The sequence below is a fragment of the Pinus tabuliformis genome, chromosome 4_2, assembly GCF_031772625.1.
Source record: "Pinus tabuliformis cultivar Carrire ecotype Pingquan chromosome 4_2, CPIR1, whole genome shotgun sequence".
Taxonomy (NCBI): Eukaryota; Viridiplantae; Streptophyta; class Pinopsida; order Pinales; family Pinaceae; genus Pinus; species Pinus tabuliformis.
The window spans coordinates 384823944-384849892 of NC_142304.1; the positions used below are offsets into that span (position 1 = coordinate 384823944).

Genomic DNA, 25949 nt, shown 5'->3' on the forward strand with positions numbered 1-25949 from the left:
CCCCAAATTAGCCATTCCTGAGGAGGGGGAGGCAGATGAACAGATCTACAAGCTTGCTACAGGGGTGCGCGATGTTCGCATAGAGTTGGCTAAGGTTCAGCTGGAGATGAACCTACAGATTGAGAATTTACAGTTGAAGGCCCGGCCTTCAACTCCGCCAGAAGTAAAGGAGCAGCGTGCAACCACTGTCATCGAGGCGATAGCGACGGTAGATAGTGCAGTAGCAGACTGCACACAGTTGTTTGAACAGTCGTTCGAGGTCCTAACGAGCCTGCAGGAGCACCCTAATGTACAGCGGCTGGAGAGAGAGGTGTGAGAGCTGCAGCACCACTATCAATCAATTGACATATTGGAATCTGTTAGCATTGGAGGGTTTGTGTAAGGGTTACTCAATGGTACAAAAGAATTTCCTAAAAGCCAAATATTGACATCTATAAAGTTGAATAAACCTTTACCAAAGGAAATGGGTTATCGTAATCTATATTAGAAGGTTAGGAATGTGTTTATTCAAACCATAATGTGAGCGTTGTTTAAATGTTGGTTTGGTATTTAAGATTACAAGCTAGGATCACTATAGAAGGTGAAGTCTTTGTAAGAAGATGAGATCCTCGTATGAGTATAAATAACATTTAGAAGATAAATTTGATCCATAAGAGGTTAGATTTCAGAGTTATTACAGTAATCAATTGTAGAGGTTATGGATTTGTTAGATTTGTTATAATATGGAAGACTCATATTCTAATTATTTATGTAAGACATCAAGAATGGATTGAAGTGTGTGGCTAGGACAAAAAAAGGCCCAAACTATGTTGAATTAGGCCAAGAGAGTGGTCAAGATAAACCAGTGAATTTAATCTCGAAAAGGACGAGGAGTAGATATTAATGGTAGACAAATATTACAGAGAAATTCTATGTACATATGTAATGATGTAGTGTATTTATGCCTTTGAGTAATGTATGCCCCACTTTGATTGATGTGTTTTTATTTGAGTTAATACATAGTATAATTCTGAGTGAGATCCTTTGTTCTTCACATGCTTTGATATTACAAGATTGGACTATCTCCCAACTCATGGTCACATGTGTATTTATTTCTCTATAGATTGAATTCTAAGTAATTTATGCATTATTGTGTAATATTGAGTTCGATTTAAGAAACTAAGTAGAAGGAGCATTCTAGCATAGGTCATTGATTAGACAAAGGTTTCCAGTGTTGCAAGGTTCTACAGATAAGATCAAATATAGGGTTGGGTCATTTGAATTGTGTTTAATGTTTAAATTTTAAAATTTGACAACTCAACACCCAAGTCCCAAAATGTTAATTGACAAGTAATAGGTGTATTGCATAACGTTTTTGCTAGATTCAGGATAGAAACACATCAGTTATTTTAATTCAAAGTTGTTTTTCCTAGTCTCTTAAAACTCCGAAGCCCCGATCAATCGATACTTGAACACCCCATCACCAGATATCTCAATCTCTTGAAATTCCTATATTTCAAGGTTCCATTAGCAAGGTTCCACATAATATATCAGGATGAGACTCTGTTAAGAGTAGTGCATTAAGAAATCCCTGATAATTAATACCCTGATCTCTCTACACTCGATATCCCGGTATCCCTTGGAACAAAATTTAGTTAAAGGGAATATTTTCTTTCTACCAGGATTTGAAATTGTCTGCCTACTGAGACAACTCTTATTAGAAAATTTGTAATGTGTTTCATGAATGTGTTTAAACTCTAAATTTTTAATATGCCAAAATTCAATATTTGGTAATGTTAACTAATATAAAAGAGTATCTATCAATTAACATTCTATCTATGCTATGACAGAAATGTACCAGAGAAATTTTTGAGGTGCATGGATCTGTGATATTCCAATGAGCCAACATTCTGATATGTCCTATAATAGAGATGAAAGTAATTTCAAATGTTAGGAATTAGTTCCAGTGGGTTGGTGAAAAACATTTTAGATGTCATGAAGCATGCTAATGAGAAATAGATGATAGATAGTTGAAGGGCATGAGGAAAAATTACTAACAGCTACATCACCTGATAGATCTCATGACACGGGAGACCCGATCTCCTAATATCCCAATAACATGGGTCACGATACTAAAATATATAATTGTTTAGTGAATATTTTATCAATATATAATTATTTGACATACGTAACTACAAAATATAATAAGCTTGGGTTTCCAAGATATGATTCATTCACTTCCATCTTCCATCATTGGTCCAATGGTTGCATCAACTTGTTTTATCTAAATAAATCATATGTAGGTATAATGGAACTATAATATTGATTAAGTATGTTTTTTTTTAAGGGTGGTTCACAGACATTGAGTGACCACTACATCCATGGGAAATTCCAGGCAGATCAACCCAAAAGGATCTACCCATAGGCCAAACTAGCAAGGCCTAACCCCAAGGGCGTTGGGGAGATTTGACCCCAGGATCTCATAATAAGCAAAGTACTTAGCAATGGGAACTTGAAAAACTGAGCTATCCCTTGGGGCTTTATTGATTAAGTATGTTATTTAAATCCTTTTATGTTTTCCTTTATTGTTTTGTATGTTCATATAAATATGTCCAAACATATTTATATAAAGTCTACTTTAAATGTAGGAAAGAATTCTTAACATAAAGCTTCTATTAAATTCATAGAGAACTTCATGATATATTCAATTCAATAACAATATAAATGACCTCGATTATTTTTTTTTAATGAAATTTTACTTTTTACGCAACAATATTTATTGACCCTTTGCACCCTCATATAGTCATCAAGTATGACCTTGCTCTTAAAACGTTATGCATGTGTAATCTAGATATATATGCAAGAACAAATTCCTTTAGTGTTTCACTTGTCCATGGTCATTTCAACCTCAAAAATTGTTCCAAAGCTCCATTTGATGATAATAATCCAAATGCAACTTTAACCATCCTAAAGAAAAAATAACTCCCACCAAATCGTGTTGTATGTGAGATTGAATTATATCTGATAATTATGATATCAACCTCTTGGAAAATCTAAATAAAGAACGAAGCACATAACAAATTATTAAAGCTAAAAGGAAAGATACGTTAACGAAAAGCAAGTTAATATATATAAATATTATCTCAATCCAGAATCCTTAGATTCCATTGCAAAGACGTGTCGAATTCCAATTTCAGGATGCAGTTCCCTTCAACCTAAATTCTTGTTTATTCACATGACAAATCAACTAGTCACAAACATGGCATATGTGCAGCGAGAAAGAAGAGGTGCACACTAATAAAGAACGAAGCATCATCAATAAATCGCAAGGATGACCATGAGTAACTGTTTTAGAGTTTCCATCTGATGGCGAGGGAGTTTTGTGGACACATCAATACTCTTTCCCCCTTCTCTATTGGGGAACAACTTCATCCTTCCAATTTCTTTCAAGCAAGTAGCCTGTACATTCAGTGGCCTTCCCCATCTGTGGTCTATCTCGTAAACACGAAATTTCAGAGACATGAATGTCATTACAATGTAATCATTACATAAATTTCCAAGAATTGGGTCCATGTTTCCGCTTCCAAGACGAGATTTGACGAAGTCTGCAACTCTGCAGCATAGGAAGAGACGAGCTCTTGGATGAGAGTCGCAACAAAGACGATATCCTGCACCAATAACTACTTTGTCGTAGTCCTGACAATACCACTACATACGTAGTTCCCAAAATATGTTGGAGGCAATGGCGGTTTTACCTGCCCTGTGAAGTCAATAGGCACTCTAAAATAAACGGGCTCGTTCTCTGGAACTTGTCGAGCTTTCATTACACATCTCCAAAATTGCGCGGAAACTGCTACAAATGAAGTTGAAGAGCCCGATCGTTCCTTCAAACCTTGAATTATTTTTTCGCTGAAATGAAATGTTGATATTTCTAGATTTGTTTCATCTTCGATGGAATTCTGGACAATACTGATGTCAATGTTTTCCATTAAGTGATCACCAGCACTTGCATTAATTTCTAAATATTTTAAGGGCAGCGAATTATCTAGGACAAACCTGAAAATTTGCGTCTCTCTAATCAAATCAGTGACAACTTCTTCAGCCCTCAAATAAAGGTTGGGCATTGCGCGATCTCCATTGTCCTGCAGAAAGACTGTTCTCATGTAGTGAGGACTCTTGGAAATGGAAATTTCTCTGCTACATTCTACCCAACTGCTCATGAAATGCGAAAAGGAATTCCCGTCTGCAATGACATGATGAAAATTGGCTCCGATGCAAAATCTGCCTCCTTGAAAAGCACTGACCTGCAATACCCATGATTGTTACTTTTGAAACATCGTCCATAGGTTCACCAAATGGGAAGTGGGAGATGGTTATGAATAACATTCAAATTTTGAATTTGAAACTAAACCAAGCCCTCCCATCATATTAATCATGCCCTTTCATCATTATCCACCATCCACGAGTACGAAATGGACCCATGCATGCATACATCCAAGAAGTGGCCATAACTGGAAAAGGGGAAGTTGAATTTCCTGGTTGGCCTGGCATATGTACTGTATGGTACTGTCTTAGAAGCATTAAATACCAAATAGCATAGGAAATATTGGTTGCCATGTCCAGATCGGTACTGTTGTCGGCAGAGAAAGCCAAAACAAATTCCATACCCAAAAAATAATACTAATTAGAGATGTATACCAACCATCTTCGGTTCATAGGGGTTTGATTTTCTTATAAATAGGAGCATAAATACGGTGTTAAAATTCTCACCAATATATTGACATAAATTTAATGTAATGTACTAAAATTTGTAAGTATAGTTGAATGAGGTATTATAATATTCATAATAGATTTCATGACACGGGAGACTTGATCTCCTAATATCCCAATAGCATGGGTCACGATACTAAAATATATAAATTTTTAGTGAATATTTTATCAATATATAATTATTTGACATATGTAACTACAAAATATAATAATCTTGGGTTTCCCTTATATGAGTCATTCATTTCCATCTTCCATTATTCGTCCAATGGTTGCATCAACTTGTTTTATCTAGATAAATCATATAAAGGTACTATGGAACTATAATATTGATTAAGTATGTTTTTTTAAGGGTGGTTCACGGACACTGAGTGACCACTACATCCACGGGAAAATCAAGGTAGATCAACCCAAGAACTTGTTGTCGAGATAAAACTTGTGCCAAAATAGAGAGAAGAATAGAGATACCAAATAGGATGGAATCTTTCACCTCCGAAATTGACAAGAAGTAAAGGGGTATTAAAACCCTCAAATCTAATGCTCAAGAACAATTGAATTTATCCACCTTGATGCTCAAAATGAATCCAACCCTCCTCTATTTATAGGCTTCCTTGAGGGGTTTCATCTTCATAAATGGTTGATTAAATCTTACTAAAAACCCCAATTCTGGGATTTTTGCCCAGCTGCTCGAAAACTTGCCCAACAATGGGTAATTTTGGTGTTTTCCCCTTTTTAGGTGGATTATAGATGATCCATGTGGATATTGGTGGCCACCCGCCTACTCCATCTAGACCTTCAATCAGTTTCATCTATTTCCTTGTTTATTTCAGCAATTACTACTATTAGCAATTTCTCGGTTCCTAAACTTCCGGAGCAGTTTCGACCCCTTAAACGACATTTTTTTTAGGTCCGCTACAGGACAAAAACCATAGGCAAGGGTTTGACGCAAATATTGTAGTACTCGAGGAGAAATTTCCAAAAAGGCATCATACGCGCCAAACAAAGATAATATGACCAAGTTACGACCCCGGGAAGTTGGTTGCCCAACTAACCCCAACGGGCCCCACAAACTCTTGGCATTACTTCTCCTGGGGTAAGGGTTTTGGTTGTTTAGGGTTTTCTCTTGTTGTTCAATAATAAATAGGCCCTTGAGTCTCATTGTAACATTCAGAGGCATGTAGCCACCAGATCTCTTCTCAAAGATAAGCTACCATCGCCTAAGCTAGTTTATTTCCATTTCTTTTGTAAGCATATTTTAGTATTCTGAGATTAATGAAATGAAGTGTTACTTCTACTGCATCTTTGTATTTATGGCTATATATGTAATTTTTTACGTTCTTGTTTAAGTTCAGATCAGTGGTATCAGAGTAGTCTTCTCGTTCTCTGTTTTTCTTTACATGTCCCCAACGAGGTTATGGTATAAGGAGTTAGGACTCGATCTGGTTGAACCCTTGCAAGACCAACCTCACAAACCCCGATGACCTCCCATGGCGGAAGAAAATAAAGATGAGGGGGCAGGAGATCCTTTCAAAACATTACTTGAGGAAGCCCTCGAGCGACAAAGGAGCGGAGTGATCGTGGAGCTGAGGGCCCGTGAACACCGTGCTTTATAGGTGATCAGTGAGAAGATTAATAATGAACAGATGGTCCTACAATGAGACACTGCCCTCACTTCCATGGTGGAACTTACTAACACAAATACGCGCATGATTAAAGCCGTGAGGGAAGCTTGCCAAATGGTCCCCAAATTGGCCATTATTGAGGAGGCGGAGGCAGATGAACAGGTCTACAAGCTTGCTACAGGGGTGCACGATGCTCGCACAGAGTTGGCTAAGGTTCAGCTGGAGATGAACCTACAGATTGCAGATTTACAGTTGAAGGCCCAGCCTTCAACTCCGCCAGAGGTAAAGGAGCAGCGTTCAACCACTGTCACCGAGGCGATAGCAGCGGTAGACAGTGCAGTAGCAAACTACACATAGTTGTTTGAACAGTCGTTCGAGGTCCTAACAAACCTGCAGGAGGACCCTAACGTACAGCCGCTAGAGACGGAGGTGTGAGAACTGCAGCACCACTATAACGAAGTAAAAGGTACAGCGCGCACCGCCGCTCTCACGCAGAGACTAGCGAAGCTGCAGGAGGCCAAAACACTGAAAGAATAGGTAGATGCAGCGCAACACAAAGAGGCAGTGTTGAAGGTGCGCTTGAAGCCCTAGTTGGATGAGGCTTATTCAGTCACGACCTCTATTGAAGGCAAGCTTGATAATCTGCAAGCGACTCAGCAGAAGCTTCAGGCTGATCGTTCAGGAGCAGTGATAGAGCAGATGGTTGACGAAGCGAAGCAGGCGCTTGCACAGCGACCTGCCGAGGTTGTCGTTGTTAGCTCTGCTGTGCAAAAGAATCAAAAATGGATTCAAACACTCTCAAAGGCTGCAAGCACACTTATAATCATGCCAAAGGAACCATTAATGCTGTCGAAATCCTCAAATTATAGCTAAAAGCTTTCCACCGATCGAAAAAATTGCAAGAGGAAAGCCCTTTGGAGGGCAGAAATACACTATCGGGAGGCGGAAATACCCCAAAAACCATGTAAAAATCAAAGTTACAGGCTTAAGGATCCGCTTTAATCTCAGTCGTTGGATCTGGCCGATCAACGGTCCAGATCCTGTCGACATATCGCAAGTCGGGGGAGGCAGCGGCAGCGACATAATACATCGCCGATGAGCGATCGGCGTATCGCAATGGAGGATTTACAAAAGGGGCTTTATTATTGTGTGACGAGCGATCGCCGATATCGCATCGGCGCATCGCTATCGGCGTTTCCAAGGGAGCATGGCGTATTGCATATATATGAGCGATCGTCGATGGGCCGACCCGACGGCAGTGTTAATTCCTGTTGATAGATTATCGAGTCCGCGGCAATATTGCTATCGGAGATTTCAAAGGGGCAGGCTTTAACATAAGTTATGTGCCGATGCGATGGGCCGGACCCGACAGCCATACAACGCTCCATTTTATATTATTTCGGGTCCGCAGCGATTGGGGCACAAGACATTGCCGATGTGCGATCGCCAATGGGCCGGATCCGATGGCATCATTAATTCCTTTTGATAAGATGTTCGGGTGCGCAGGAGTATCGGCAATATCAGAGAAATCGGGGCTTTTATCGCCGATGGGCCGGACCCGACAGCGTTATGAATGCTTTTTGATAGATTTTCGGGTCCGAGGCAATATCGGCGATCGGCGCATCGGCGGGTCGACGGTATCGGCAGTGGCATTACGATTGCGATATAGCGATTCAATCTGGGCCGTTAATCACGTGCACAGATCAACGGCTCACATCACATCGGCGTTTCGCTATCGACAAAACCAAAGGGGCGGGGTTTTTATTTATGGCATGCTTGCGACTCGATGGGTCAGACCCGATGGCAATCATAAGTGATTTTTGATATATTTTCAGGTCCGCACGCAAGCCATTTTTAGTGTATTTGGCACATTTTTGTATATAAAGAAAATACAAGGGATGCCTGGGCAGCTGCCGATTGCAATGGGTTTTAGATCCGAAAGGGTTCGGAAGTAAAATATATATATTATTCAAGTCCGCCAAAGCCATTTTTCATGGTTTTGCGGCAGTTTTGCCTGTATTTGCAAATATTAAAAAATCGAAGGATGGGCCTGTTTTAATATGAATTTTGACCCGAAAGGCGGACGTGATAGATGATTGAACCATGCCCGGACCTTTTAAAGTCAAAATTGAAGCAATGATGGGCGGGAATGAACAGTTTGGGCAGCGTTTCACTGTTTTGAAACAGCACAGTCATAATGGAGCCATTTTTAATGTTCAGTTGCTGCAATTAATCTACAGTATGGCCGAAGAGGAAGCAGGACACCGCTTATCTGATCAGAGCATTCAATGGTTATGGTTCCTTTTCTATTTCACGCCACCTGCTCAAAGGAGGACTGCAGGGCACCAGAGGGGTCAAATACATTTACAGCACAGCTAGATTTGTATCAGCAGCCCCATTTCTGAATGTAAATGTGGTTGGTGGCCATTTATGGGCTCCTCCACGCATAACTAACAGGGAGATTGTGTAATGAGACACCATATATACTGAAAAAACAGATGTAGATGGATTGATGAGTGTTAGATGAAGGTGACTCTGTTGTAAGGTTCAACTTCTGGAGACTGTAACTACTTTGTAACCTGCAGCGTCTGGTCTTCATTTCCAGCTAATGCAAGCTTCTTTTGCTGTTAATTGCTCACTTTCCACTTCTCTTTCTTGTTCCAGGCTGTGCCTGTTTGCATTGATTCATGTTCTGTTAATGTTTAGCATTAGAGGGGCTGTCATCCCACCTCTGTGTTAGGATTTAGCTGTATCATTGAACATGTATGCATGTTTCTGTTGTCTAATGCATAGATAGCTGTCATCCTGTCTGTGTATTAGAAACTAGATTTACAGACCTTTTAACTGGTTGCAGCCGGCCATCACAGGGTCCTGTGCATTTGCTGGTGTGGTCAGTTTTCTCCATTATCACCTTATCCTCAAGTTGTGAGTAGTTGGTGGTTAAAAGCCTTGTAGCCTGGGGGTGTTCACCCATGTCTGGGGTCAATCATAGTAGAAGTGGTTATCTGGCTTGAATATGCAGCATTTGTTTCATTCATTCATCATTTATCCAACTATTTTGTTGAAATTGTAATGTTCTCGAGCATCACTGAGTTACAACCTAGGTGAGTTTCTTGGGGTGATAACAGTCGTCATACAGGTCGAGATGGGAGGTCTTCTCGCCAAGATCTCTGCGCCCGCAAAGTGATTCGAGGACGAGTCACCAAGTTTGTGTTGGGGGCCTGTTGGGAACGGGTTCTCCCAAAGACGGTTTTGGGGCTAAAATCCCATGTTTTGGGACAATTTTGTAATAAAGTTGTAAAGTCTCCACATTTTGTGGTCGCGGAGTGCGAAGGTATCAAGAGTCATAAAGGGTTATCCGCCCTTATTTTGTAAAATGTAAAGTCGGCTGTAAAGATCCACCGATGGTCCGCAGACCATGGGATTATATAAAAAGGAACTAAGTAAGTAAGCTCTAAGTAGTTTTGGAGTAGCGAGTCAGAAGTAAGAATGGATAGCAAAGAATAAGAGTTTTGGGAGAGAAGTCTAAGTGTTTAGGGTCTTAGCGTAGATAGAGGCTCTGCAGCTGAGTGCGCAGAGGACTAGGGTGGAAGTCTGCAGCTGAGTGCGCAAACCCTTGCATCTGTGTGCGTAGGGTGGATAGAATCTGTATTAATCAGAAGATATCAATAAAGAGAAGTATTCTACAAATTATGTGTATTTATTTCTTGTTAATGCATCTGGTTATATTGCGTTTTGGGTTTAATTTACAATGTTCATGTGATGCGCGAATGTATGTGACTGTATTGGTTAATTGAACACAAGTAATCCTCAAGTATTGGTTAATGCTCAAGGAATCCATTGTAATGTTCATGATGCAGATGATGGTGAATCCCACTGTGACAAAACAAATGTGGATGATGAATACAAAGTGAGAAGTGAATTGGTGCAACCAACCGTAGTTGATGGATTTTACATTATTTTTTAATATGCATGTGTTCAAAATAGCATGGTCGAAAAAGTTGAAAACAAGGTTCTTAATAAATTTGATGCAGATTTGAAGCTAATTGAAGAATGGATTCAAAAACCAATAGAACAAATTGAAGTGAGTCTTAAGGCAACAGCTGGAATAAAATAATTGAATGAAATGGTGAATAATGATCTTCAATGTGTAGATTACATGAAAAAATTAGCAGTACCTGATGATGAAAGTGAAAAGAATGATATGAAAGACAAAGATGAATGCATTGAAACCATTTTTCAACAATGGAGTCCATAAGAGATGAGATTATGTTATTCAGAAATATGGTAGAAAGAAAGTCAGGAATGTAAAGCGCAAGAAGAAGAGAAAAGAAGACAATTTAAAGATGTAATGTTGTGGGAGCAATCCATGGTTGAACGAATATTTGCAGATGAAGGTGTAGTAGAGAAGATCAAATTGTGTTTCAACACAAATTCAAGAAAAGTCCAAGAAAAATTACAGTAGCAGCAATAACAAGTAAAGAAATATGGAGCCTACAACAAGAATGCCAACAAAGAATGAAGCAATTTTGAAGATTTACAATTTGGAAGAAGAGAAAGAAAATGAAAAATTGTGAAAGTCTTGAGTCATTGTAAGCCTAGCTGAGACATAGACCAGCAGGCATGTTTGGGTGATGATTGAGTCAATTTCTATTGTGAGGAATAATTGAGTCATGTTTGAGTTATGTTAAGTCATACTGTCATAATTAAGGGGGGTGTTAGAAATTGTAATTACTCCGGCATGCCAGAGTTGGCTAAAATTAGAGAGTGAGTTAACTGAGCATTGAGTCAAGTCGTGCGATGGATAAAAAGTTCAATGCAATCCATATTTAGAGTGTGAGTTAACTGAGTTAAGTGTGTGTATATGTCAAGTTATTTTAGGCGAGTCGCTAGTCGAAAAAGTTTAAATACCCTTCATAGAATTCATTATAAAAAGTATATATATAGTTAAAAGATATTTTATTTTTATTTTAAAAATCTCAAACACCAAGAAAATCACACATTACTGTCAACTGAATAAGTAAGATCGATGAAACCTGCAACATGCATGTATTCGAAATTTAGATGTAGATGGAAACATAAGTGGCCATGCATTCCGTGGAGCCGCGGAAGCGGTTCTTTATTTTAGCTTACTAGTAGAGTGCACGGCCCATGATAACGGATAGCTTACTCATAAGAGCAGGGATACATTGGTAAGATGTCCTTCAAGGAGGAGAAACTTTCAGTGATCTGCTTTGGTCCTTGAATAATGTGATCGTCTGTGGTGCCAGGAGCAAAATTAATAAGAGCATAGGTGTCACCTTTAAATATATAAGCCTCATTTGTTCGAGAAGAAGAAAACGCTGCATCCAGTCCATTCTCGAAAATCGTACCTTTAAGACTGTAAAAATGGTCAATAATCTTTTTGGGTCCTTGAATTATGTAATCGGGAATTATGTAATCATCTGTTGTGCCGGGTGCGAAATTGATACGGGCGTATTGATCACCTCTGAATAGATAGGCCTCATTTTCGGAGGAAGAGGTGAAGGCCGCATCAATACCCTTTGCAAAAATAGTATCTTTCAAGGAGTAGAAGTTATCAGTGATGAGCCCGGGTCCTTGAATAATGTAGCCCTCATCAAAGTTGATAAGTGCGCAGATATTACTCCTGAAAATATAGGCCTCATTTTTTCCGGAAGCAGTAAAGGCGGCGTCAATACCACTTGCAAAAATAATATCTTTTAGGTAGGGAAAGCCATCGCCAATAGTCTGGGGTCCCTTGATAACGTAGTCATTGGTGGTGCCCGGAGCATAGTTGATTAGCAGGTACCGGTCGGTGATGAACAGGTATACCTCTTCTTTGTCGCTGAAGTTAAATGCACTCTCGATGTGGTGTCCCACCTTGCAAATGTCTTCCACACTTTCTCCACTTTCTTTTGGAGGGTGATCTCTAAATTCTTCTCCGGCCCTGGGATAACAAGGATTTCTTATAGGGACACGCCGGTTTGGATTCGGGTAAAAGTTCGCATTATAGTGAATTATATTGTTCACTCGTTCGCGACGCGGGAATCGCTCGTGTATCGGTGGGATTCGCGTCCCTATAATGTGATTTTTCGGACAGGATTTCGGCCGCGGCTTCCAAATGACCCTGAACATTTGGAAGATTACTACAACTTTGAGCGCTTTGTCAACCTTGGAGGGATGTCGGCAAACGAAATACGTGCGGAACCTTCAGTTTTTGTGAGCACAAAGAGGTCAACACGTTGGCAACCAATGGTCAGGCGAGATTGCATCCTTTATCGGTATGAGATATATGCCCCTGGGGGCATCGACGCGGAGCTAACCCTGCGATACCGATATCACTATCGAAACCAACAGGAAATTTCCTTTCCAGGTGGCATCAGCCCTCAGTATATTCGAACAGCACGGGAATATAGATTTGGAGTAAGGCCTGGCGAGCGATTCCCGCGTCGCGAACGAGTGAACAATATAATTCACTATAATGCGAACTTTTACCCGAATCCAAACCGGCGTGTCCCTATAAGAAATCCTTGTTATCCCAGGGCCGGAGAAGAATTTAGAGATCACCCTCCAAGAGAAAGTGGAGAAAGTGTGGAAGACATTTGCAAGGTGGGACACCACATCGAGAGTGCATTTAACTTCAGCGACAAAGAAGAGGTATAACTGTTCATCACCGACCGGTACCTGCTAATCAACTATGCTCCGGGCACCACCAATGACTACATTATCAAGGGACCCCAGACTATTGGCGATGGCTTTCCCTACCTAAAAGATACTATTTTTGCAAGTGGTATTGACGCCGCCTTTACTGCGTCCAGAAAAAATGAGGCCTATATCTTCAGGAGTAATATCTGCGCACTTATCAACTTTGATGAGGGCTACATTATTCAAGGACTCGGCCTCATCACTGATAGCTTCTACTCCTTGAAAGATACTATTTTTGCAAAGGGTATTGATGCGGCCTTCACCTCTTCCTCCGAAAATGAGGCCTATCTATTCAGAGGTGATCAATACACCCGTATCAATTTCGCACCCGGCACAACAGATGATTACATAATTCCCGATTACATAATTCAAGGACCCAAAAAGATTATTGACCGTTTTTACAATCTTAAAGGTACGATTTTCGAGAATGGACTGGATGCAGCGTTTTCTTCTTCTCGAACAAATGAGGCTTATATATTTAAGGGTGACACCTATGCTCTTATTAATTTTGCTCCTGGCACCACAGACGATCACATTATTCAAGGACCAAAGCAGATCACTGAAAGTTTCTCATTGGTGGTGCCCGGAACATAGTTGATTAGCAGGTACCGGTCGGTGATGAACAGGTATACCTCTTCTTTTTCGCTGAAGTTAAATGCACTCTCGATGTGGTGTCCCACCTTGCAAATGTCTTCCACACTTTCTCCACTTTCTCTTGGAGGGTGATCTCTAAATTCTTCTCCGGCCCTGGGATAACAAGGATTTCTTATAGGGACACGCCGGTTTGGATTCGGGTAAAAGTTCGCATTATAGTGAATTATATTGTTCACTCGTTCGCGACGCGGGAATCGCTCGCCAGGCCTTACTCCAAATCTATATTCTCGTGCTGTTCGAATAAACTGAGGGCTGATGCCACCTGGAAAAGGAAATTTCCTGCTGGTTTCGATAGTGATATCGGTATCGCAGGGTTAGCTCCGCGTCGATGCCCCCAGGGGCATATATCTCATACCGATAAAGGATGCAATCTCGCTTGACCATTGGTTGCCAACGTGTTGACCTCGTTGTGCTCACAAAAACTGAAGGTTCCGCACGTATTTCGTCTGCCGGCATCCCTCCAACGTTGACAAAGCGCTCAAGGTTGTAGTAATCTTCCAAATGTTCAGGGTCATTTGGAAGCCGCGGCCGAAATCCTGTCCGAAAAATCACATCATAGGGACGCGAATCCCACCGATACACTGCCTCTATAAAATTTAAATTTAATTTTCCCATGAAATTTAAATTTAAAGGCAGTGTATCGGTGGGATTCGCGTCCCTATAATGTGATTTTTCGGACAGGATTTCGGCCGCGGCTTCCAAATGACCCTGAACATTTGGAAGATTACTACAACCTTGAGCGCTTTGTCAACCTTGGAGGGATGCCGGCAGACGAAATACGTGCGGAACCTTCAGTTTTTGTGAGCACAATGAGGTCAACACGTTGGCAACCAATGGTCAGGCGAGATTGCATCCTTTATCGGTACGAGATATATGCCCCTGGGGCATCGACGCGGAGCTAACCCTGCGATACCGATATCACTATCGAAACCAGCAGGAAATTTCCTTTCCAGGTGGCATCAGCCCTCAGTATATTCGAACAGCACGGGAATATAGATTTGGAGTAAGGCCTGGCGAGCGATTCCCGCGTCGCGAACGAGTGAACAATATATTTCACTATAATGCGAACTTTTACCCGAATCCAAACCGGCGTGTCCCTATAAGAAATCCTTGTTATCCCAGGGCCGGAGAAGAATTTAGAGATCACCGTCCAAGAGAAAGTGGAGAAAGTGTGGAAGACATGTGCAAGGTAGGACACCACATCGAGAGTGCATTTAACTTCAGCGACAAAGAAGAGGTATACATGTTCATCACCGACCGGTACCTGCTAATCAACTATGCTCCGGGCACCACCAATGACTACATTATCAAGGGACCCCAGACTATTGGCGATGGCTTTCCCTACCTAAAAGATACTATTTTTGCAAGTGGTATTGACGCCGCCTTTACTGCTTCCGGAAAAAATGAGGCCTATATTTTCAGGAGTAATATCTGCGCACTTATCAACTTTGATGAGGGCTACATTATTCAAGGACCCGGGCTCATCACTGATAGCTTCTACTCCTTGAAAGATACTATTTTTGCAAAGGGTATTGATGCGGCCTTCACCTCTTCCTCCGAAAATGAGGCCTATCTATTCAGAGGTGATCAATACGCCCGTATCAATTTCGCACCCGGCACAACAGATGATTACATAATTCCCGATTACATAATTCAAGGACCCAAAAAGATTATTGACCGTTTTTACAATCTTAAAGGTACGATTTGCGAGAATGGACTGGATGCAGCGTTTTCTTCTTCTCGAACAAATGAGGCTTATATATTTAAGGGTGACACCTATGCTCTTATTAATTTTGCTCCTGGCACCACAGACGATCACATTATTCAAGGACCAAAGCAGATCACTGAAAGTTTCTCATTGGTGGTGCCCGGAGCATAGTTGATTAGCAGGTACCGGTCGGTGATGAACAGGTATACCTCTTCTTTGTCGCTGAAGTTAAATGCACTCTCGATGTGGTGTCCCACCTTGCAAATGTCTTCCACACTTTCTCCGCTTTCTCTTGGAGGGTGATCTCTAAATTCTTCTCCGGCCCTGGGATAACAAGGATTTCTTATAGGGACACGCCGGTTTGGATTCGGGTAAAAGTTCGCATTATAGTGAATTATATTGTTCACTCGTTCGCGACGCGGGAATCGCTCGCCAGGCCTTACTCCAAATCTATATTCCCGTGCTGTTCGAATATACTCAGGGCTGATGCCACCTGGAAAAGGAAATTTCCTGTTGGTTTCGATAGTGATATCGGTATCGCAGGGTTAGCTCCGCGTCGATGCCCCCAGGGGCATATATCTCATACCGATAAAGGATGCAATCTCGCCTGACCATTGGTTGCCAACGTGTTGACCTCGTTGTGCTCACAAAAACTAAGGGTTCTGCACGTATTTCGTCTGCAGGCATCCCTCCAAGGTTGACAAAGCGCTCAAGGTTGTAGTAATCTTCCAAATGTTCAGGGTCATTTGGAAGCCGCGGCTGAAATCCTGTCTGAAAAATCACATCATAGGGACGCGAATCCCACAGATACACTGCCTCTATAAAATTTAAATTTAATTTTCCCATGAAATTTAAATTTAATTTTCCCATGAAATTTAAATTTAATTTTCGCATGAAATTTAAATTTAAAGGCAGTGTATCGGTGGGATTCGCGTCCCTATAATGTGATTTTTCGGACAGGATTTCGGCCGCGGCTTCCAAATGACCCTGTACATTTGGAAGATTACTACGACCTTGAGCGCTTTGTCAACCTTGGAGGGATGCCGGCAGACGAAATACGTGCGGAACCTTCAGTTTTTGTGAGCACAACGAGGTCAACACGTTGGCAACCAATGGTCAGGCGAGATTGCATCCTTTATCGGTATGAGATATATGCCCCTGGGGCATCGACGCGGAGCTAACCCTGTGATATCGATATCACTATCGAAACTAGCAGGAAATTTCCTTTCCAGGTGGCATCAGCCCTCAGTATATTCGAACAGCACGGGAATATAGATTTGGAGTAAGGCCTGGCGACCGATTCCCGCGTCGCGAACGAGTGAACAATATAATTCACTATAATGCGAACTTTTACCCGAATCCAAACCGGCGTGTCCCTATAAGAAATCCTTGTTATCCCAGGGCCGGAGAAGAATTTAGAGATCACCCTCAAAGAGAAAGTGGAGAAAGTGTGGAAGACATTTGCAAGGTGGGACACCACATAGAGAGTGCATTTAACTTCAGCGACAAAGAAGAGGTATACATGTTCATCACCGACCGGTACCTGCTAATCAACTATGCTCCGGGCACCACCAATGACTACATTATCAAGGGACCCCAGACTATTGGCGATGGCTTTCCCTACCTAAAAGATACTATTTTTGCAAGTGGTATTGACGCCGCCTTTACTGCGTCCGGAAAAAATGAGGCCTATATCTTCAGGAGTAATATCTGCGCACTTATCAACTTTGATGAGGGCTACATTATTCAAGGACCCGGGCTCATCACTGATAGCTTCTACTCCTTGAAAGATACTATTTTTGCAAGGGGTATTGATGCGGCCTTCACCTCTTCCTCCGAAAATGAGGCCTCTCTATTCAGAGGTGATCAATACGCCGGTATCAATTTCGCACCCGGCACAACAGATTACATAATTCCCGATTACATAATTCAAGGACCCAAAAAGATTATTGACCGTTTTTACAATCTTAAAGGTACGATTTTCGAGAATGGACTGGATGCAGCGTTTTCTTCTTCTCGAACAAATGAGGCTAATATATTTAAGGGTGACACCTATGCTCTTATTAATTTTGCTCCTGGCACCACAGACGATCACATTATTCAAGGACCAAAGCAGATCACTGAAAGTTTCTCATTGGTGGTGCCCGGAGCATAGTTGATTAGCAGGTACCGGTCGGTGATGAACAGGTATACCTCTTCTTTGTCGCTGAAGTTAAATGCACTCTCGATGTGGTGTCCCACCTTGCAAATGTCTTCCACACTTTCTCCACTTTCTCTTGGAGGGTGATCTCTAAATTCTTCTCCGACCCTGGGATAACAAGGATTTCTTATAGGGACACGCCGGTTTGGATTCGGGTAAAAGTTCGCATTATAGTGAATTATATTGTTCACTCGTTCGCGACACGGGAATCGCTCGCCAGGCCTTACTCCAAATTTATATTCCCGTGCTGTTCGAATATACTGAGGGTTGATGCCACCTGGAAAAGGAAATTTCCTGCTGGTTTCGATAGTGATATCGGTATCGCAGGGTTAGCTCCGCGTCGATGCCCCCAGGGGCATATATCTCATATCGATAAAGGATGCAATCTCGCCTGACCATTGGTTGCCAACGTGTTGACCTCGTTGTGCTCACAAAAACTGAAGGTTCCGCACGTATTTCGTCTGCGGGCATCCCTCCAAGGTTTACAAAGCGCTCAAGGTTGTAGTAATCTTCCAAATGTTCAGGGTCATTTGGAAGCCGCGGCCGAAATCCTGTCCGAAAAATCACATCATAGGGACGCGAATCCCACCGATACACTGTCTCTATAAAATTTAAATTTAATTTTCCCATGAAATTTAAATTTAAAGGCAGTGTATCAGTGGGATTCGCGTCCCTATAATGTGATTTTTCGGACAGGATTTCGGCGGCGGCTTCCAAATGACCCTGAACATTTGGAAGATTACTACAACCTTGAGCGCTTTGTCAACCTTGGAGGGATGCCGGCAGACGAAATACGTGCGGAACCTTCAGTTTTTGTGAGCACAACGAGGTCAACACGTTGGCAACCAATGGTCAGGCGAGATTGCATCATTTATCGGTATGAGATATATGCCCCTGGGGGCATCGACGCGGAGCTAACCCTGCGATACCGATATCACTATCGAAACCAGCAGGAAATTTCCTTTTCCAGGTGGCATCAGCCCTCAGTATATTCGAACAGCATGGGAATATAGATTTGGAGTAAGGCCTGGCGAGCGATTCCCGCGTCGCGAACGAGTGAACAATATAATTCTTTATAATGCGAACTTTTACCCGAATCCAAACCGGCGTGTCCCTATAAGAAATCCTTGTTATCCCAGGGCCGGAGAAGAATTTAGAGATCACCCTCCAAGAGAAAGTGGAGAAAGTGTGAAAGACATTTGCAAGGTGGGACACCATATCGAGAGTGCATTTAACTTCAGCGACAAAGAAGAGGTATACCTGTTCATCACCGACTGGTACCTGCTAATCAACTATGCTCCGGGCACCACCAATGACTACATTATCAAGGGACCCCAGACTATTGGCGATGGCTTTCCCTACCTAAAAGATACTATTTTTGCAAGTGGTATTGACGCCGCCTTTACTGCTTCCGGAAAAAATGAGGCCTATATTTTCAGGAGTAATATCTGCGCACTTATCAACTTTGATGAGGGCTACATTATTCAAGGACCCGGGCTCATCACTGATAGCTTCTACTCCTTGAAAGATACTATTTTTGCAAAGGGTATTGATGCGGCCTTCACCTCTTCCTCCGAAAATGAGGCCTCTCTATTTAGAGGTGATCAATACGCCCGTATCAATTTCGCACCCGGCACAACAGATGATTACATAATTCCCGATTACATAATTCAAGGACCCAAAAAGATTATTGACCGTTTTTACAATCTTAAAGGTACGATTTTCGAGAATGGACTGGATGCAGCGTTTTCTTCTTCTCGAACAAATGAGGCTTATATATTTAAGGGTGACACCTATGCTCTTATTAATTTTGCTCCTGGCACCACAGACGATCACATTATTCAAGGACCAAAGCAGATCACTGAAAGTTTCTCATTGGTGGTGCCCGTAGCATAGTTGATTAGCAGGTACCGGTCGGTGATGAACAGGTATACCTCTTCTTTGTCGCTGAAGTTAAATGCACTCTCGATGTGGTGTCCCACCTTGCAAATGTCTTCCACACTTTCTCCACTTTCTCTTGGAGGGTGATCTCTAAATTCTTCTCCGGCCCTGGGATAACAAGGATTTCTTATAGGGACACGCCGGTTTGGATTCGGGTAAAAGTTCGCATTATAGTGAATTATATTGTTCACTCGTTCGAGACGCGGGAATCGCTCGCCAGGCCTTACTCCAAATCTATATTCCCGTGCTGTTCGAATATACTGAGGGCTGATGCCACCTGGAAAAGGAAATTTCCTGCTCGATTCGATAGTGATATCGGTATCGCAGGGTTAGCTCCGCGTCAATGCCCCCAGGGGCATATATCTCATATCGATAAAGGATGCAATCTCGCCTGACCATTGGTTGCCAACGTGTTGACCTCGTTGTGCTCACAAAAACTGAAGGTTCCGCACATATTTCGTCTGCCGGCATCCCTCCAAGGTTGACAAAGCGCTCAAGGTTGTAGTAATCTTCCAAATGTTCAGGGTCATTTGGAAGCCGGGGCCGAAATCCTGTCCGAAAAATCACATCATAGGGACGCGAATCCCACCGATACACTGCCTCTATAAAATTTAAATTTAATTTTCCCATGAAATTTAAATTTAAAGGCAGTGTATCGGTGGGATTCGCGTCCCTATAATGTGATTTTTCGGACAGGATTTCGGCCGCTGCTTCCAAATGACCCTGAACATTTGGAAGATTACTACAACCTTGAGCGCTTTGTCAACCTTGGAGAGATGCCGGCAGACGAAATACGTGCGGAACCTTCAGTTTTTGTGAGCACAACGAGGTCAACACGTTGGCAACCAATGGTCAGGCGAGATTGCATCCTTTATCGGTATGAGATATATGCCCCTGGGGGCATCGACGCGGAGCTAACCCTGCGATACCGATATCACTATCGAAACTAGCAGGAAATTTCCTTTCCATGTGGCATCAGCCCTCAGTATATTCGAACAGCACGGGAATATAGATTTGGAGTAAGGCCTGGCGAGCGATTCCCGCGTCTCGAACGAGTGAACAATATAATTCACTATAATGCGAACTTTTACCCGAATCCAAACCGGCGTGTCCCTATAAGAAATCCTTGTTATCCCAGGGCCGGAGAAGAATTTAGAGATCACCCTCCAAGAGAAAGTGGAGAAAGTGTGGAAGACATTTGCAAGGTGGGACACCACATCGAGAGTGCATTTAACTTCAGCGACAAAGAAGAGGTATACCTGTTCATCACCGACCGGTACCTGCTAATCAACTATGCTCCAGGCACCACCAATGACTACATTATCAAGGGACCCCAGACTATTGGCGATGGCTTTCCCTACCTAAAAGATACTATTTTTGCAAGTGGTATTGACGCCGCCTTTACTGCTTCCGGAAAAAATGAGGCCTATATTTTCAGGAGTAATATCTGCGCACTTATCAACTTTGATGAGGGCTACATTATTCAAGGACCCGGGCTCATCACTGATAGCTTCTACTCCTTGAAAGATACTATTTTTGCAAGGGGTATTGATGCGGCCTTCACCTCTTCCTCCGAAAATGAGGCCTCTCTATTCAGAGGTGATCAATACGCCGGTATCAATTTCGCACCCGGCACAACAGATGATTACATAATTCCCGATTACATAATTCAAGGACCCAAAAAGATTATTGACCGTTTTTACAATCTTAAAGGTACGATTTTCGAGAATGGACTGGATGCAGCGTTTTCTTCTTCTCGAACAAATTAGGCTTATATATTTAAGGGTGACACCTATGCTCTTATTAATTTTGCTCCTGGCACCACAGACGATCACATTATTCAAGGACCAAAGCAGATCACTGAAAGTTTCTCATTGGTGGTGCCCGGAGCATAGTTGATTAGCAGGTACCGGTCGGTGATGAACAGGTATACCTCTTCTTTGTCGCTGAAGTTAAATGCACTCTCGATGTGGTGTCCCACCTTACAAATGTCTTCCACACTTTCTCCACTTTCTCTTGGAGGGTGATCTCTAAATTCTTCTCCGGCCCTGGGATAACAAGGATTTCTTATAGGGACACGCCGGTTTGGATTCGGGTAAAAGTTCGCATTATAGTGAATTATATTGTTCACTCGTTCGCGACGCCGGAATCGCTCGCCAGGCCTTACTCCAAATCTATATTCTCGTGTTGTTCGAATATACTGAGGGTTGATGCCACCTGGAAAAGGAAATTTCCTGCTGGTTTCGATAGTGATATCGGTATCGCAGGGTTAGCTCCGCGTCGATGCCCCCAGGGGCATATATCTCATACCGATAAAGGATGCAATCTCGCCTGACCATTGGTTGCCAACGTGTTGACCTCGTTGTGCTCACAAAAACTGAAGGTTCCGCACGTATTTCGTCTGCCGGCATTCCTCCAAGGTTAACAAAGCACTCAAGGTTGTAGTAATCTTCCAAATGTTCAGGGTCATTTGGAAGCAGCGGCCGAAATCCTGTCCGAAAAATCACATCATAGGGACGCGAATCCCACCGATACACTGCCTCTATAAAATTTAAATTTAATTTTCCCATGAAATTTAAATTTAATTTTCCCATGAAATTTAAATTTAAAGGCAGTGTATCGGTGGGATTCGCGTCCCTATAATGTGATTTTTCGGATAGGATTTCGGCCGCGGCTTCCAAATGACCCTGAACATTTGGAAGATTACTACAACCTTGAGCGCTTTGTCAACCTTGGAGGGATGCCGGCAGACGAAATACGTGCGGAACCTTCAGTTTTTGTGAGCACAACGAGGTCAACATGTTGGCAACCAATGGTCAGGCGAGATTGCATCCTTTATCGGTATGAGATATATGCCCCTGGGGGCATCGACGCGGAGCTAACCCTGCGATACCGATATCACTATCGAAACCAGCAGGAAATTTCCTTTCCAGGTGGCATCAACCCTCAGTATATTCGAACAGCACGGGAATATAGATTTGGAGTAAGGCCTGGCGAGCGATTCCCGCGTCGCGAACGAGTGAACAATATAATTCACTATAATGCGAACTTTTACCCGAATCCAAACCGGCGTGTCCCTATAAGAAATCCTTGTTATCCCAGGGCCGGAGAAGAATTTAGAGATCACCCTCCAAGAGAAAGTGGAGAAAGTGTGGAAGACATTTGCAAGGTGGGACACCACATCGAGAGTGCATTTAACTTCAGCGACAAAGAAGACGTATACCTGTTCATCACCGACCGGTACCTGCTAATCAACTATGCTCCGGGCACCACCAATGACTACATTATCAAGGGACCCCAGACTATTGGTGTTGGCTTTCCCTACCTAAAAGATACTATTTTTGCAAGTGGTATTGACGCCGCCTTTACTGCTTCCGGAAAAAATGAGGCCTATATTTTCAGGAGTAATATCTGCGCACTTATCAACTTTGATGAGGGCTACATTATTCAAGGACCCGGGGTCATCACTGATAGCTTCTACTCCTTGAAAGATACTATTTTTGCAAAGGGTATTGATGCGGCCTTCACCTCTTCCTCCGAAAATGAGGCCTATCTATTCAGAGGTGATCAATACGCCCGTATCAATTTCGCACCCGACACAACAGATGATTACTTAATTCCCGATTACATAATTCAAGGACCCAAAAAGATTATTGACCGTTTTTACAATCTTAAAGGTACGATTTTTGAGAATGGACTAGATGCAGTGTTTTCTTCTTCTCGAACAAATGAGGCTTATATATTTAAGGGTGACACCTATGCTCTTATTAATTTTGCTCCTGGCACCACAGACGATCACATTATTCAAGGACCAAAGCAGATCACTGAAAGTTTCTCATTGGTGGTGCCCGGAGCATAGTTGATTAGCAGGTACCGGTCGGTGATGAACAGGTATACCTCTTCTTTGTCGCTGAAGTTAAATGCACTCTCGATGTGGTGTCCCACCTTGCAAATGTCTTCTCCACTTTCTCTTGGAGGGTGATCTCTATATTCTTCTCCGACCCCTGGATAACAAGGATTTCTTATAGGGACACGCCGGTTTGGATTCGGGTAAAAGTTCGCATTATAGTGAATTATATTGTTCACTCGTTCGCGACGCGGGAATCGCTCGCCAGACCTTACTCCAAATCTATATTCCCGTGCTGTTCGAATATACTGAGGGCTGATGCCATCTGGAAAAGGAAATTTCCTGCTGGTTTCGATAGTGATATCGGTATCGCAGGGTTAGCTCCGCGTCGATGCCCCCAAGGGCATATATCTCATACCGATAAAGGATGCAATCTCGCCTGACCATTGGTTGCCAACGTGTTGACCTCGTTGTGCTCACAAAAACTGAAGGTTCCGCACGTATTTCGTCTGCCGGCATCCCTCCAAGGTTGACAAAGCGCTCAAGGTTGTAGTAATCTTCCAAATGTTCAGGGTCATTTGGAAGCCGCGGCCGAAATCCTGTCCGAAAAATCACATCATAGGGACGCGAATCCCACCGATACACTGCCTCTATAAAATTTAAATTTAATTTTCCCATGAAATTTAAATTTAATTTTCCCATGAAATTTAAATTTAAAGGTAGTGTATCGGTGGGATTCGCGTCCCTATAATGTGATTTTTCGGACAGGATTTCGGCCGCGGCTTCCAAATGACCCTGAACATTTGGAAGATTACTACAACCTTGAGCGCTTTGTCAACCTTGGAGGGATGCCGGCAGATGAAATACGTGCGTAACCTTCAGTTTTTGTGAACACAACGAGGTCAACACGTTGGCAACCAATGGTCAGGCGAGATTGCATCCTTTATCGGTATGAGATATATGCCCTTGGGGGCATCGACGCGGAGCTAACCCTGCGATACCGATATCACTATCGAAACCAGCAGGAAATTTCCTTTCCATGTGGCATCAGCCCTCAGTATATTCGAACAGCACGGGAATATAGATTTGGAGTAAGGCCTGACGAGCGATTCCCGCGTCGCGAACGAGTGAACAATATAATTCACTATAATGCGAACTTTTACCCGAATCCAAACCGGCGTGTCCCTATAAGAAATCCTTGTTATCCCAGGGCCGGAGAAGAATTTAGAGATCACCCTCCAAGAGAAAGTGGAGAAAGTGTGGAAGACATTTGCAAGGTGGGACACCACATCGAGAGTGCATTTAACTTCAGCGACAAAGAAGAGGTATACCTGTTCATCACCGACCGGTACCTGCTAATCAACTATGCTCCGGGCACCACCAATGACTACATTATCAAGGGACCCCAGACTATTGGCGATGGCTTTCCCTACCTAAAAGATACTATTTTTGCAAGTGGTATTGACGCCGCCTTTACTGCTTCCGGAAAAAATGAGGCCTATATTTTCAGGAGTAATATCTGCGCACTTATCAACTTTGATGAGGGCTACATTATTCAAGCACCCGGGCTCATCACTGATAGCTTCTACTCCTTGAAAGATACTATTTTTGCAAAGGGTATTGATGCGGCCTTCACCTCTTCCTCCGAAAATGAGGCCTATCTATTCAGAGGTGATCAATACGCCCGTATCAATTTCGCACCCGGCACAACAGATGATTACATAATTCCCGATTACATAATTCAAGGACCCAAAAAGATTATTGACCGTTTTTACAATCTTAAAGGTATGATTTCCGAGAATGGACTGGATGCAGTGTTTTCTTCTTCTCGAACAAATGAGGCTTATATATTTAAGGGTGACACCTATGCTCTTATTAATTTTGCTCCTGGCACCACAGACGATCACATTATTCAAGGACCAAAGCAGATCACTGAAAGTTTCTCATTGGTGGTGCCCGGAGCATAGTTGATTAGCAGGTACCGGTCGGTGATGAACAGGTATACCTCTTCTTTGTCGCTGAAGTTAAATGCACTCTCGATGTGGTGTCCCACCTTGCAAATGTCTTCCACACTTTCTCCACTTTCTTTTGGAGGGTGATCTCTAAATTCTTCTCCGGCCCTGGGATAACAAGGATTTCTTATATGGACACGCCGGTTTGGATTCGGGTAAAAGTTCGCATTATAGTGAATTATATTGTTCACTCGTTCGCGACGCGGGAATCGCTCGTCAGGCCTTACTCCAAATCTATATTCCCGTGCTGTTCGAATATACTGAGGGCTGATGCCACCTGGAAAAGGAAATTTCTTGCTGGTTTCGATAGTGATATTCGGTATCGCAGGGTTAGCTCCGCGTCGATACCCCCAGGGGCATATATCTCATACCGATAAAGGATGCAATCTCGCATGACCGTTGGTTGCCAACGTGTTGACCTCGTTGTGCTCACAAAAACTGAAGGTTCCGCACGTATTTCGTCTGCTGGCATCCCTCCAAGGTTGACAAAGCGCTCAAGGTTGTAGTAATCTTC

The 25949-nt window shown here is 42.6% G+C and overlaps 8 protein-coding genes across 8 annotated transcripts; 7 read left to right on the forward strand and 1 right to left on the reverse strand.

The window, feature by feature from the left end:
- Positions 1 to 11534: 11534 nt before the first annotated feature.
- LOC149169553 (albumin-2-like) lies at positions 11535 to 12503 on the reverse strand. The gene has a single exon (XM_089425245.1). It carries the CDS (start codon positions 12501 to 12503, stop codon positions 11535 to 11537), a length of 969 nt encoding a protein of 322 aa, XP_089281371.1.
- Positions 12504 to 12548: 45 nt separating this feature from the next.
- Positions 12549 to 13667, forward strand: LOC149169554 (uncharacterized). The gene is made up of 2 exons (XM_089425247.1): positions 12549 to 13025; positions 13317 to 13667. Exons 1-2 carry the CDS (start codon positions 12549 to 12551, stop codon positions 13665 to 13667), a joined length of 828 nt encoding a protein of 275 aa, XP_089281373.1.
- Positions 13668 to 14488: 821 nt separating this feature from the next.
- On the forward strand, positions 14489 to 15606 carry LOC149169555 (albumin-2-like). Its single transcript, XM_089425248.1, has 2 exons — positions 14489 to 14549; positions 14681 to 15606. The coding sequence occupies exons 1-2, from the start codon at positions 14489 to 14491 to the stop codon at positions 15604 to 15606; spliced, it is 987 nt and encodes a 328-aa protein (XP_089281374.1).
- Positions 15607 to 16030: 424 nt separating this feature from the next.
- On the forward strand, positions 16031 to 17590 carry LOC149169556 (albumin-2-like). The gene is made up of 3 exons (XM_089425249.1): positions 16031 to 16103; positions 16351 to 16550; positions 16652 to 17590. The coding sequence occupies exons 1-3, from the start codon at positions 16031 to 16033 to the stop codon at positions 17588 to 17590; spliced, it is 1212 nt and encodes a 403-aa protein (XP_089281375.1).
- A 424-nt stretch (positions 17591 to 18014) lies between these two features.
- On the forward strand, positions 18015 to 19531 carry LOC149169557 (albumin-2-like). Its single transcript, XM_089425250.1, has 3 exons — positions 18015 to 18087; positions 18287 to 18472; positions 18606 to 19531. The coding sequence occupies exons 1-3, from the start codon at positions 18015 to 18017 to the stop codon at positions 19529 to 19531; spliced, it is 1185 nt and encodes a 394-aa protein (XP_089281376.1).
- An 821-nt stretch (positions 19532 to 20352) lies between these two features.
- LOC149169558 (albumin-2-like) lies at positions 20353 to 21345 on the forward strand. Its single transcript, XM_089425251.1, has 2 exons — positions 20353 to 20453; positions 20556 to 21345. The coding sequence occupies exons 1-2, from the start codon at positions 20353 to 20355 to the stop codon at positions 21343 to 21345; spliced, it is 891 nt and encodes a 296-aa protein (XP_089281377.1).
- Positions 21346 to 22316: 971 nt separating this feature from the next.
- On the forward strand, positions 22317 to 23435 carry LOC149169559 (albumin-2-like). Its single transcript, XM_089425252.1, has one exon. The coding sequence runs from the start codon at positions 22317 to 22319 to the stop codon at positions 23433 to 23435; it is 1119 nt and encodes a 372-aa protein (XP_089281378.1).
- A 908-nt stretch (positions 23436 to 24343) lies between these two features.
- LOC149169560 (albumin-2-like) lies at positions 24344 to 25390 on the forward strand. The gene has a single exon (XM_089425253.1). The coding sequence runs from the start codon at positions 24344 to 24346 to the stop codon at positions 25388 to 25390; it is 1047 nt and encodes a 348-aa protein (XP_089281379.1).
- The last annotated feature ends 559 nt before the right edge of the window (positions 25391 to 25949 follow it).

Bases quoted from the DNA above. Each gene is read 5' to 3' on its own strand.
- LOC149169557 (XM_089425250.1), top strand. From the start codon at position 18,015: ATGCAATCTCGCCTGACCATTGGTTGCCAACGTGTTGACCTCGTTGTG. The intron at 18,088-18,286 runs GTATTTCGTCTG...ATTTAAAGGCAG, and splicing joins AAAAACTGAAGGTTCCGCAC to TGTATCAGTGGGATTCGCGT. The intron at 18,473-18,605 runs GTTGGCAACCAA...TTCCTTTTCCAG, and splicing joins GAGCACAACGAGGTCAACAC to GTGGCATCAGCCCTCAGTAT.
- LOC149169555 (XM_089425248.1), top strand. From the start codon at position 14,489: ATGCCGGCAGACGAAATACGTGCGGAACCTTCAGTTTTTGTGAGCACA. The intron at 14,550-14,680 runs GTTGGCAACCAA...TTTCCTTTCCAG, and splicing joins GAGCACAATGAGGTCAACAC to GTGGCATCAGCCCTCAGTAT.
- LOC149169560 (XM_089425253.1), top strand. From the start codon at position 24,344: ATGGTCAGGCGAGATTGCATCCTTTATCGGTATGAGATATATGCCCTT.
- LOC149169559 (XM_089425252.1), top strand. From the start codon at position 22,317: ATGCCGGCAGACGAAATACGTGCGGAACCTTCAGTTTTTGTGAGCACA.
- LOC149169558 (XM_089425251.1), top strand. From the start codon at position 20,353: ATGCCGGCAGACGAAATACGTGCGGAACCTTCAGTTTTTGTGAGCACA. The intron at 20,454-20,555 runs GTATGAGATATA...ATGTGGCATCAG, and splicing joins CGAGATTGCATCCTTTATCG to CCCTCAGTATATTCGAACAG.
- LOC149169553 (XM_089425245.1), bottom strand. From the start codon at position 12,503: ATGTTCAGGGTCATTTGGAAGCCGCGGCCGAAATCCTGTCCGAAAAAT.
- LOC149169554 (XM_089425247.1), top strand. From the start codon at position 12,549: ATGTCGGCAAACGAAATACGTGCGGAACCTTCAGTTTTTGTGAGCACA. The intron at 13,026-13,316 runs GTATAACTGTTC...ATTTTTGCAAAG, and splicing joins ACTTCAGCGACAAAGAAGAG to GGTATTGATGCGGCCTTCAC.
- LOC149169556 (XM_089425249.1), top strand. From the start codon at position 16,031: ATGCAATCTCGCCTGACCATTGGTTGCCAACGTGTTGACCTCGTTGTG. The intron at 16,104-16,350 runs GTATTTCGTCTG...ATTTAAAGGCAG, and splicing joins AAAAACTAAGGGTTCTGCAC to TGTATCGGTGGGATTCGCGT. The intron at 16,551-16,651 runs GTCAGGCGAGAT...CGAAACTAGCAG, and splicing joins CAACACGTTGGCAACCAATG to GAAATTTCCTTTCCAGGTGG.